Genomic DNA, 13165 nt, shown 5'->3' with positions numbered 1-13165 from the left:
GACAACTGGATGCAAAGTGCTGGAACATTACTGGATTTAACAGGCCCTTCAACACACAGCAGGCACACCGCATCATCAGGGCTACATCTAATTAAGCTTTTATTGAGCAATGCAGGGTTGTGCAGTGGAGACACCTACACATGGAGTAATTAGATGGGGCCGCACACAACTGAGGTGTGGCAGCTACGCCTGAGTAATTGCTGCAGCGTGCCACTATGTACTCTGTAATTCTTTTTCTCGGTATGGCTCAGAATCCACAGAGCTGTAACCCATAATGCCACACAGAACATGCCCTTTCAACTTGTTCTAGAAACTAGCACAGAGGAGAGGGAAAGAGTCGATATTCTGGATGCAGGGATGGACTCAAAGAAGTTGTCAACTATATTCTGAAGAGCCTGCGATGATTTGCAAAACTGTTTTTGCATGTTTCAGAAGTGCCGTGATGGCAAGTACTCACAGATACATGCAAGGTGGCCTGAAATATGCCTGATAGGATGAAATAGGTTCATATTAAATCCTCATCAGGTACAAGTGAGGCCACCATCTAGAAATGAACCAAATACTCACACGTCATTGAATTCTTCTAGACTGGTAGCGGGCGAGAAAACATCTAGAAGCCCAATTACCTGTAACAAGCACAAGAGTCATAGATAATTAGTCTGAATCATGGCAACAATAGAAGATTAAAGGTCAAATCATATAAAGACTATGGACTTAAAGGGTTAGTTGACCTAAAAATGAAATTTCTGTCATTTATTATTCACCCTAATGTTGTTCCAAACCCGCAAGACCGTCGTTCATCTTCGGAACACAAATTAAGATGTTTTTGATCAAATCCGAGAGGTTTATATCCCATAGAAAGCAACAAAATTACCACATTCAGGGTCCAGAAAAGTAGTAAATACATCGTTAAAATAGTCCATGTGACTACAGTGGTTCAACCTTAATGTTATGAAGAGACGAGAATACTCTTTGAGCGCAAAAACAAAAGCAACAACGATTTTATTCAACAATCTTCGTCTCGTCTTCTACACAATTAACGCAGTTCAGATCTACAGTGTTTATGTCCGAACGGCGACTCATTATTGGTCATCTCCTGCGTTAGCATCACATACATGCGTTGTGCTGTTCACACGAACAGCATTGACCTGATTCGGCATTCAGACATAAACATGGAATCACTGCAACGTAAACAGCATAGGAGAATGACAGGGTAGAGAAGAAATTGTTGTTTTATTTTTTTGCGCACAAAAAGTATTCTTGTCGCTTCATAACATTAAGGTTGAACCACTGTAGTCACTGTAGGACTATTTTAATGATGTCTTTAGTACTTCTCTGGACCTTGAATGATGGTTGCTTTCTATTGGGGATATAAAAAAACCTTTCAGATTTCGTCAAAAATATCTTAATTTGTGTTCCGAAGATGAACGAAGGTCTTACGGGTGTGGAACGACATGAGGGTGAGTAATAAATGACAGAATTTTCATTTTTGGGTGAACTAACCCTTTTAAAGACTTCTTTAAATCAAGTGTTTTTGCTCTATTCATTGAATGTACACTTCAAGTGGAGGTTGTATCATAAATGCATTATACAAGAAAGTAAGCTGTACTTCATCATCTGTCATGACTGAAGTTGTTTTCTTGCTGTTGGTAAGCACGCGGCCCATTGCGGTTCCCCTCAAAGGAAACAGCACACAGAGCGAGATGTGATGCTTCCACTCATGAACATCCTCTGTGAAACTCGTTTATATTTTGTGTGGGCATCACCTTCATCTCTCTCTCTCTGCAGGAGGAGGAGGAGGAGGTGCATTTCATACTGGTTAAACTGCTGATGCACTTCTGCCCACGGTAACATTCGTGTAACTTGGCCATCGCTGGCTGACAGTATTCTGTAATATTATAGATGTATTTACTGTCCCTTTTGACCAATTTAATGTGTCTTTGCTGAATAAAAGTATTAGTTTCTTTCAAAAAAAGCAAGAATTTTAGTGACCCCAAGCTGCAAACATGGTAGTGTATTTGTAAATACATATTATGAAATATAAAATTACATTATACAAAATATACATATAATTTTTAAAAAATAGGAAATACAATATAATATATCATTAATGTTTAAATAAATGTAAAAACAAACAAAAAAAAAACAAAACAGGTTTTCATCAGGAGTGAGTGATTGAGATTTAATCACAAACTTGATCTTAATGAAATCAATTTACATGCGGAGGTGGGTCATACTTATATCCAAATGGTAAGTATTAATCTACATGGAACGGTACCAAAATCCCCTAAGTGTCACAATAAACTGCTCATCATCATCTGGATTCAGTCAGATTTACTGAGAAAATGTTGTTAGTGTGTAAGTCTTTTGTCTTTTTAACATGTAAGTCTTTTTATGTTGTTCATAAAAGCCTATATTGCAAAAGACAGTGTCGATAAATAGGTTTACAGTTCATTTTGATCATATTTCGCTGCACACAGAAAAAAAATGGGCTAAGAACCAAAACTCGCAGCTTGGATGCAGTGTGCCAGTCGCCGCAATATGAAAAAGGGTGATTGATGTTTGAAGAGCCGATCTGTTCAGGGATTTGAGTGTTATTAAACATTAACATCTGTAAGACGGACTAACAGACAATGCCAGGGAACCAAAATGTGCGTGCATGCAGGAAAGTGGAGGGAGGGAGAGAGAAATAGAGAGCGAGTAGGTGGCTGTGATCCAGCATAGAGTTTCACCCACGCTCAAACAGAGGCAGCACAGATTCATGGACTCTGGCCAGAAGGCAAAAAAATTAAGGGCGTTTTTTTCTATGCAAAAACATGGTGAGTGCCTTGACGACAGCAGGCAAATTAGAACATCTGCACATCGCATTGGAACTACTGCATGCCTGCTGAAAAACACAACAAGCAGCTCTTAAATGCACATTTGACCTTTGACCTAGGCATTTTGAACAAAGAATTAAGAGATATCTGTCACAAAACTCTTTAAAAAACAAATATTAATTAAATAAAAATAATGAGAAATGTGGAAAACAACACGTACATTATATGTTATGATTTTGCACTATTTATACATTAAGGCGACCTATTGTGTAAAATCTATTTTTTTAATCCATGTGTGTTGGCAGTGTGTGTACACAACCACCCTATTATGATAAAAAAAACAAAACAAAAAAAAAACAACCCACTCCTTTTTTTAATCCCTATAAAACCTCAACAGTCTCATACAGGGTTCCTACACATTTTCCATTTCAAAATTCCATACTTTTTCAGACTCAAATTTCTAAACCTAGATCATCAGACCATATTTAAAGGGTTAGTTCACCCAAAAATGAAAATTCTGTCATTTATTACTCACCCTCATATCGTTCCACACCTGTAAGACCTTTGTTCATCTTTGAAACAATCTTCGAATCTTCTGAAATCCAATGGCTCAGTGAGGCCTCCATAAGGAGTAATGACTTTCCTCTCTCAAAATCCATTAATGTACTAAAAACATATTTAAATCATTCATGTGAGTACAGTGGCTTAATATTAATATTATAAAGTGACGAGAAAATTTTTGGTGCACCAAAAAAAAAAACTAAATAATGACTTATTTAGTGATGGCCGATTTCAAAACACTGATTCAGGAAGCATCATAAAGTTATGAATCAGTATCGAATCTGCTGTTCGGCACGCCAAAGTCACGTGATTTCAGCTGTTTGGCAGTTTGACACGCGATTTGAATCATGATTCGATACACTGATTCATAATGCTCTGATGCTTCATGAAGCAGTGTTTTGAAATCGGCCAATCTGGTTTTTTTTGGTGCACCAAAAATATTTTTGTCGCTTTATAATATTATTATTGAACCACTGTACTCACATGAACTGATTTAAATATGTTTTTAGTACCTTTATGGATCTTGAGAGAGGAAATGTCATTGCTCCCTATGCAGGACTCACTGAGCCATCGGATTTCAACAAAAATATCTTAATTTGTGTTCCGAAGATTAATGAAGGTCTTACGGGTGTGGAACGGCATGAACGTGAGTAATAAATGACAGAATTTTCATTTTTGTGTGAACTAACCCTTTAACATAAATTGTTCATACAAGCTTAATATTTGGTACATAGTACAGTCATCTGTAAATATTTGTATTTTCTCAGGGTTTTTGATGACAGCATACAGAGACATCCCTAAAACTAAAAAATTAGAAAATATACAGACTTTTTCATGCCCACAAGAAACTTTTTTGTGCCCTCGAGAAACTATTCACATGCACATAGGAATTTTTTGCGTGCTTACACATTACAATTTCTAGTTTTATATATACTATAACCCATTTCCTTTGTACATCACTGCCATCTTACTATGTAGAAAACAAGAGCATGAATGCACATGAATTAAAGGGGTGGTTCACTGTTTTTTTTTCCTAGGCTTGATTGTGTTTATGGGGTGCAGTTTAACATGTCTTAATGCTTCGTTTAAAAAAAAAATGCTGCATTTTTCATATACTTTACCTTTATTCTACACTGCTGTTTCCATTGTCATTTGAACGGCCGATTTGACTTCCTGGTTCTATGATACCACTCCCTCCGAAATGCACAATGTGCTCACATTGGTTAGTTGGCCCAGTGTATTGTGATTTGCTGAAGAGTCCAGAAACGACACACCCCTTACCATTAGTTGTTACATGTGCTTCGGTAATAATGTAAATAATGGCGTCTATATTATCAAATTGAGCCCGAATCAGACCCAGATAGCAGTAATGATGAAGAGGGTCAAGCAGAACCTCTGCAAGCACGGTTTTTAAAGGACGTTTATAAATGGTGAGTATTTCCTTTTGTATTTGTGTTAAAGTGTTTAGATATGTTGTCACTTGTAAATGTTACTGCTGTTAGCGGTTTTATCCTGATTAAAGCTTTACTGTAGTTGAATACATGACTGAGTAGTAGCATTTTTGTAAAGGTATCGTTTAATTTATAGCATGAAAAATTGTTTGTCTATGAACATATAAGTTTGTTGGTGTTTGTTGGAGAAGTGTGCAATAGAATTTATCTATTGGATACTTCTCTTTGTTTACATCCTTGATGCAACCAACAAATAGCAACATAATGCATTTAAAAGACATGTAAAAACAATAAAACATACTGACAGGTTGGGGCCCATTAACAGCAGTTTCTGCTTTTAAAGTGGGACCTGCTTCATCTTTCAGTAATAGCCTTTGTGCAAATCCAGTATTGAACTTGTGTATATTCTGGAAGCTGTCTTCAGCGCCACATCCAGTGTAGACAATATCACTGATTATTATAATGGGTTCTGTTATCTTTTGACGCGTCGCTTGCATCCGGTGTACACAACTCTTCCGCTTCCATAATGCCGCACGACATGGCCTCACCCACTTTGCCGCGTGTTCTCGTGGGCAGGGTTTATGTTAATTGGAGAGTTTATGATGTCAAGAAGCTTGTTTTAGTCCAAACCGGTCGTTTTTATAGGCATTAAACTGCCATAACTTCAAAAGACAATATCTCTGTGTGCATTGAACTTTCAGCACTGTAACTTTGCAGATTCTGTTTATGCTCAAGCAGCAACATTACACACTAACTAAAGTTAAAGTGAAATTGCAATAAACCACACCTTTAATACAGATCTATTTGCTCAAAATGTTGCTTTCCTTAGGCCTTGATATTAGAGGTACTACCCTAATGTCCAATTTAACACATCCTCTGTGGTGGCAGAGAAATCATGCAACGAAATGGGCTGATGGCACAATACGGCTGCGTGGATCAATAAAAAAAGACTGGTACTGTAAAAAAAAAAAAAAAAATTGGCTTTCGTTAGGGCAGTACGTCATATTTCAAGGCCTTAGGTCTGCTTTAATGCATACTCTGTGGCGGCCAAGAAACAACACCATGAAAAGGCCTGATAGTACAATAGGTGGCTCAGTATCCTACATGCTAAATGTAATGGTTTCTCATGCGCATACGAAAGTCTGTATATTTTTTATTTTTCGCAAAGGTCCTTTTAGAGGCTCTGTGATACAGTGCTAAGAGAAACCCAAAACGCTTTTAACCTGCATTTTTGTCGTGTCGTGTTTGACAATCACTAAAGCATCACTAAACAGCTGCCATGAAAACACACTTCTTACATGATACATTTATTTTCATTAAATTCTTAATTTTCTAAATAGGGGCAATAGTCTGGAAATGCAAATATTTTTCCATACTCTGCTTTCTTTTTTCTATATTTTTCCAGACCTGAAAATTAGTCAAATCAAATTCCATACTTTTTCAAACTGCATAGGAACCCTGAGAACAAGCAATTTTCATTTCCTGTTCAATGTGATGTCACATTGTACAGGCCCTGCCCACAACTGCTGATGGACACTGCCGTATTTGCATAGACCCGCCCGGCTGTGTTTGTTTGAACCTTGTGTGTTTGACAGTTTAAACACAATAAGGGGCCGTTCACACAGAACGCGTTTTTCTATTCCAATGCGCTACTTTCCCATTGTTTTTCTATGTAAACACGCGCTTGACGGACGTGCATGACCGTTACGCTCGCGTCTCGCGTCTTTTGCAGCGCCGCGTTTTTAAGACGCCGTGTCAAGTTAAAAAGCATTTAAACCTTTACACGCAGCGCCGCTCATCAATGTCAGTTCCAAAGCAGTGGACCAATCAGAAGAACTCGGAGGCGGAGCAAATGTTGCAAGCTTCTGTTTACAGTAGCAAGTTGGCATGACAACTGTTTTATATGACGCCAACATGGCGGAGGGGGGGCGCTCATTATTATCTTATTTTCTTTTTTTCCAAGTCAAAACTTGTATCTGTCAATTCTGCTGTTTGCCTATTTCTATTATTTCCGTTATTGTCGTTATTGCCTCACGTCTCAAAAGCGCGTCTCGAGACCCTCGCGTTCTACGCTGCGCTTTTTTTAAAACCACTCCTGAGCGCTGCGTCTCACGTTTTTAGACGCAAAGACGCGTTCGGTGTGAACGGCCCCTAAGATGTGAAAGAGAACTTAGCTTAATACTCACCATCTGACAGCCAGCTTTCTGAGCACGTGCTTTATATGCGTGCGCTCAGAAAATTATAAATTAGAAGTTTAAACTGATATAGCTTTAAAATGCATGCAGTTAATAAACTTTTACGATGAAGAAGAACTGCAATGTCTGTGAGTGTGATCACGATAGAGATGATAATCAAAACCAAGCAGATGTTTTGTTAGTTTTTGGCAGAGTTTCTGACGCAGACAGGAGCTGTGAATGAAGGAAGCAATATTCTGGACAGGGGGCCGGCAGCAGCAGCTCATTTGCATTTAAGGATACATGTATACATGTATTTCCTTCCACTCAAAAATGAGCATTTACAACATGGTACAATAAATGATCTGTGGGGTATTTTGAGCTGAAACTTCACAGACACATTCTGGGGACACCAGAGACTTATATTACATCTTGACAAAAGGGGCATAATAGGTTCCCTTTAATAGTGCATAATCTCTCCCCACTCCCTCATTAGTTTGCAGACAGCGATCAATAAGGTTTCATAATGCACAGATGAACCCCCCACTGGGATCTGGGCTGGCAGAGCATGTGAGGTTGCTTTAATAGTCATGAAAGTGGAAGGAGAGAAAAGAAAAGGAAAAGAAAAGAGCCGCTTACAGTTTCTGTGAGAAGTTTAGTAATACAGTAAGCACAACCCTGTCAAAAGATGATTCATACTGTATATGAAGGTGGAAAAAAGAGCTGCGGAAGCGCAGGTAAAACATCTCTCTTACATTCTCGTGTTTCATGTGTTTCAGCAGCCGCAGTTCTCTGTATGTGCGCTTGGCGTGGATGATGGACTGGAAGGGCCGGGACAGCTTCTTGACTGCGACCCTCAGGCCTGACTTTGAGTCTAACGCGGAGCTGTGGAAAAAAAGACCACAAGATTACTGGAGACTCCTAGTTTCACAAGCACTCCAAGGAAAAATTATATTGTAGGAAAGTTTTGTTAAAAGAAACATTATTAAAAAAAACTAAGAATCTGAAATGGAATAAATGGTTTCTTTCAAAAGCATCAAATGCTCCATTACCATAATAAAAGTGGTAAGAACAAAATTATCATATGCAAACTAGATTCTCATATACCTCCCTCCTCCAAAAACGTCACTTTTCACAACCATCTAGATCTAATAACAGCTTTGTTTGGAAAGCCTTATTAGTGGTTTTTAAATATCAGCACTGGCCAATACGTTTTTCTTGTTTAGCTGATAAAATAAAAGTCCTGCTTACAATACTTAACAGTAATGAGAACCCTGAGCACAGACAGGCATGAACTCCTGTTCTCATTAGTATACAGTCTTTAACAGTTCTGTCTAAACCCAGTGTCACACAGCGACAAAACCATATGATCCCATTTAATGGTGAGCTGGCGACTTCCAGCGACAGCGAGTCGTGTGACGTGACAAAGTTGACAAATGTTTAACTTTACACAAATGAAAAGCGACTTTCAGGAGCGACAGCCAATATAAGAGAAGACAGCAGAGCTCATGTGATTCTTCTCCTCTCAGCTCTTGCGGTGACGGAAAGATGGTGGAAAGACTGATACTCGCTGTCAGCAATTTTCCAATTTTATATGATATGCCTCTGCCCACGTGTAGGGACATATTTGGAGAAAAAAAAAAAAAAAAAAAGGTGTGTGGAAAGGTGTATCTGAGATTCCAGGTGGGTTTAAATCAACGAATAGCCTGTAAAGTTAAATATTAAATCATTTGGGTTGAACAGCAAATGAAACCATATAGAGAATAAATTTAACCTTACAAGAAAACTGATTGTTGTTGGCAGACATCCAATGTAATGACATCCGTGAATGTCATTCATAAACGTTACTAGGCAACCAGTAGTGGGGTTAACCACAAGCGACCTTAACCTCCAGCTGCTGGTGACATGCAGCAATAAAGTCACTGGCAGTGTGAACGAAGCTTTAAAATAGATCCATCCCTGGATCTTGTAACATTGCCGGAATCAGTCCCGGAATGCGCCCTGTGTGAACAGAAAGCAAGACCAATGCCATAAGGGGTGTGTTGTAGTGATGGCGCTGAAGCTGAGATTGTTCGTCATTAGGGCTGAAATGATTTTTGCTGTCGAATAGTCGTTTGATCTGACCTATTTGAAGGGCCTGCAATAACGCAGTTTGACCAGTGGGGCGCTGTAGCGCAATACTCTAATGCAGCCCTCCCGGATTGAATCCAATAGAAGACGACTTCGGTGTGCATAGTGAAATATTATAGTATACAGAAATGTATAAATGCACAGGGTATTAATGGAGTCTGTTTTAACCAGACTGAGGTTAGACCATACAGGGTTAAATAAAACATTGTTTTTGATAGGTAAATGTAAATCAGATGAATGTATAGAATGTAAAATCACAGAAAATGCAGAACATATACTGTTACATTGTAGGAAATAAAGGGAAGAGAGGAACAGATTAAAACAAAAGATAATTCAGATTGGAAGGAAATGGAACCTTGAAGGTGTTTTGGGAACAACAGGAGAAGGGGTTAAGAAAAACGCAGGATGCTGTCGTGGAATATTTGAAGGATACAGGGATGTATTATAGGATTTAGATAGAATTTAGATTAAAGTAGATTCATATCCATGCTACATACTCCGATACAGTAGGTGGCGGTATGCACCTGATAAGCCATGGTTGCAATCTGCCATAAAACTAAGAAGAATAAGAAGAGTGCATATTGCAAACGAAGTCGAACCCGTAAATGTGGGAGTTTAACATAGCATAAAACATAGCGTTTAGCATAACTACAAAAAAAATGCTGTCATGCAGGGCCACCAACTCTCATTCAAACTCACTGTTTGCCACACGTCCATTTTCTCACGCAGTGAAAGGACACAGACAACGCGCCGACAGGTAAGACAGATCAGGTTACTTTTGAAAACAAAGTCTTAACTTTTAAATTCTGTCAATTTTACGACGGGATTCAAACAATACATGTGGTTTTAGCGCTCTTTGAAGGCAGAAATACACCAAACCGATGCCGACGAACGAGTGGTGATGAAAGCAGACTGTGGGGTTGGCTCACGTCAGCAGAGTCTGTGTTCAAAGTTGGCCTGACACACCAAACCGACGCTCGACAGCCAACGGCCAAGTAGCACGTCCATTCTGTGCCTGCATGAGATGAAATGCCTTTCCGTACCAGCAGGTGGCAGTAGCTGAACAGCCAATCAGAATGATCAGAGGGCCTGACGGACCGACGCCGATTCCACATGTCGAATCGGCCGGAAAAAAGCCGATGAGGACCAACTTCATCCGACGATGCAGAACACACTGAGAAAACTTAGTTGGCGGACCAACAAAAACTGCCCGACGGCCGACCGTCGGCTTTGTTGTGCTCCTGCTTTAATGTGGAGTGACAGATCGCTGTTACACCTCAGGTCAAGCGGCACGTTAAACTATTATCTCTTCCTCTTTTCTGCTATTACAGCACAAAATAAGCATGAATGAACATCAAAAAGTATGCTGAAAGATACAGTACAATTTACTGAAATGAATCCAGCTCTAATGTAATCACTTAATCAGAGTTTCAATCGCAGAAAGACGTCAATGAAACAGCTTGCAAACAAATGTCACAAAATGTTACATTTACCTCAGGAAAGCCATTCAGTGACCATAAACTCGATAGTTAGTAAAAAGAAAAAAAGAAGAAATCTAGAGAGGAGATTTTTTTCAGAAATTTTTGCACAATATTACATATTCATATTTTTACTCTTATTAAAAAGATATTACAATTCCCAGACTTAATAAAAACTCAGTACCTGTAATTTTAACAGCATTTTTAAAGGGATAGTTCACCCAAAAATGAAAATGTGGTGTTTATCTGCTTACCCCCAGCGCATCCAAGATGTAGGTGACTGTTTCTTCAGTATAACACAAATGATGATTTTTAACTCCAACTGTTGCAGTCTGTCAGTCATATAATGCATGTCAATGGGAACACAATCTATAAGAGTCCAAAAAATATGCACAGACAAATCCAAATTAAACCCTGCGGCTCGTGACGACACATCAATGTCCTAAGACATGAAACGATCAGTTTGTATCAGTATTTATATCATTTTTTACCTCTAATACACCACTATGTCCAACTGCATTCAGCACTCGGTTAGGAAGGTCTGATCGCGCTCTAACAACGGCAGTGATGTCTAGCACTCATTGAAGTATAAGCGCGAGACATCACTGCCGTTGTCAGAGCGCGATCAGACGTCACTAACCGAGTGCTGAACGCAGTTGGACATTTTGTCATCGTGTCTTAGGACATCAATGTGTCATCACGAGCCACAGGGTTTAATTTGGATTTGTCTATGCAAGTTTTCTCAACTCTTATTGATAGAGTTCCCATTGACTCGCATTATTTGACTGACAGACCGCAACGGTTGGAGTTAAAAATCATCATTTGTGTTCTACTGAAGAAACAAAGGCATCTACATCTTGAATGCACTGGGGGTAAGCAGATAAACATCACATTTTCCCTTTAACAAATTCATTAAAAATAAGTGATTTCCTTGTTTTAATTATTAGTTAAAGTATAACTCAGTATTTTAACTAATTGCTAGTGGAATAATCAAACAAAGCATTCTGATTAACCAGTATAATAATCGATAATTAGTCGATTAATCGCTCCAATAATCGGTAGATTAATCGATTATCAAAATAATAGTTTGTTACAACCCTAGTAATAAGATGTCGTGCCTTGAGATCTCGCGAGATTAAAATGTGACGAGATGTCTCGTTGAGGTCAAAATCTGTCTCGCGATATTGGCATGACGGAGTGTGAGGGTGAAATTACGACAGGATATGGCACTGCTATGTTTACATTATGCCTCCACTGTCGTTTAGCTTTTTATAGAAATAAAAACGAATTAATTCAGTTGGATAAAGGTCGCTTCAATTCCATCCAGCTCATTCAACACACGCTGCAGAGTCGTACACAGTGTAGCAGGAATCAGAGTTCACTAATCACATGATGAGAGTAAGTGACGAGATGACTGACAAGACCATGGAGGAGTATTCGCTGCACAACAGAGCCTAAAGCCCCATCATTTTATTATATCCATGTATGTACAGTCAAATCATATAAAACGGTGAAATCGCTCTGGAACTATTCCTGTCTGTCTTGCCTGCACTCGAGACAATGTGAGCTCCAGATAGCCTTCACTCCTATTGGTTGTCACTCATGAAATTCGCTCCTGATTTGCATAAAGTTGAAACATATGAACTTTTGTTGCATGTCTCCCGTCGCTTGACACGCCTACATTCTGTCGCCAATGGTCACCGTCGCCAATCTTGTCGCCGGAAGTCGCCAGCGCTCCACTGAAATGAATGGGATCCTGTCGCTTTGTCGCTGGTGGTGTGAACAGGGCTTAAGTGCCTGAAAAATGTCTTATCTTACAGAAAGTGTGCTCAGGACCGCCACTCCCTATTCACAGAGCACGTACGATCACGAAAGTGAAACACAAGCGCACATTCAAATGAGATTTCAATACCCTGCATTTTGAAAGCAGTTCCCTGATGCATGCAAATATCTCCCAATATGATATTAGGCTGGGCTGTGTAGTTGTAACCATCTCAAATGCACCTGCAGACTATTTTTCTTGTCATGTATTTCATCATTGAGGATTTCTTAAAAAATACAGTGTAAAAATCTTGTCTCGTCTCATTCTCGTGCGCTACCTGTCTTGTCACACCCCAATTAATTCACAACTCTTTATGGGACGTGTGTGAACACACGCACCGATTCCAGAAAATCACTGGCACTGGATGATTTTCCGGAATCTCTGTGTGGAAGGGGCTCTAGAGTCCCCTTTAATATCAGAATATTCATGTACTTGTAACATGTAGGATAATCCTTATTTACAATTTTAACCACAAAAAGTCATCTACATTACAAAGATCTGCTCAATTCACAAAACATGGGTAAGAAAATGGTCATCATACCAAACAGCCTCCAGCCCCAATTCTGTTTTCCACATAAGCTTTGGAACAATGGAAGTGCAGTAACCATGGCGGCCCAGGCTGCTGCGGTCAGGAGAGCCAACAGGCTTTCCAGGAAGTGTAAGTAGGCCAGTCTCGCAGATGGAAGCAGCCTAAGTTTCTTGCACTATTAGCATTCTCCAAAGAACACAC

At 39.3% G+C, this 13165-nt stretch overlaps 1 protein-coding gene across 4 annotated transcripts in view; it reads right to left on the bottom strand.

The window, feature by feature from the left end:
• Window positions 1-13165, bottom strand: part of mapk14b (mitogen-activated protein kinase 14b) — a 49121-nt gene that overhangs the window by 24829 nt on the left and 11127 nt on the right. For all 4 annotated transcript variants that reach the window (XM_067388628.1, XM_067388627.1, XM_067388625.1 and 1 more), the window contains exons 2-3: window positions 7761-7890; window positions 568-626 (exon numbers count right to left, since the gene is read on the bottom strand). In XM_067388628.1, the coding sequence (XP_067244729.1) occupies window positions 568-626; window positions 7761-7890 (189 nt within the window). The remainder of the gene's footprint in view (window positions 1-567; window positions 627-7760; window positions 7891-13165) is intronic.

Source organism: Chanodichthys erythropterus, chromosome 6, assembly GCF_024489055.1.
Source record: "Chanodichthys erythropterus isolate Z2021 chromosome 6, ASM2448905v1, whole genome shotgun sequence".
Taxonomy (NCBI): Eukaryota; Metazoa; Chordata; class Actinopteri; order Cypriniformes; family Xenocyprididae; genus Chanodichthys; species Chanodichthys erythropterus.
This window is presented reverse-complemented; position numbering and strand designations above follow the sequence as displayed.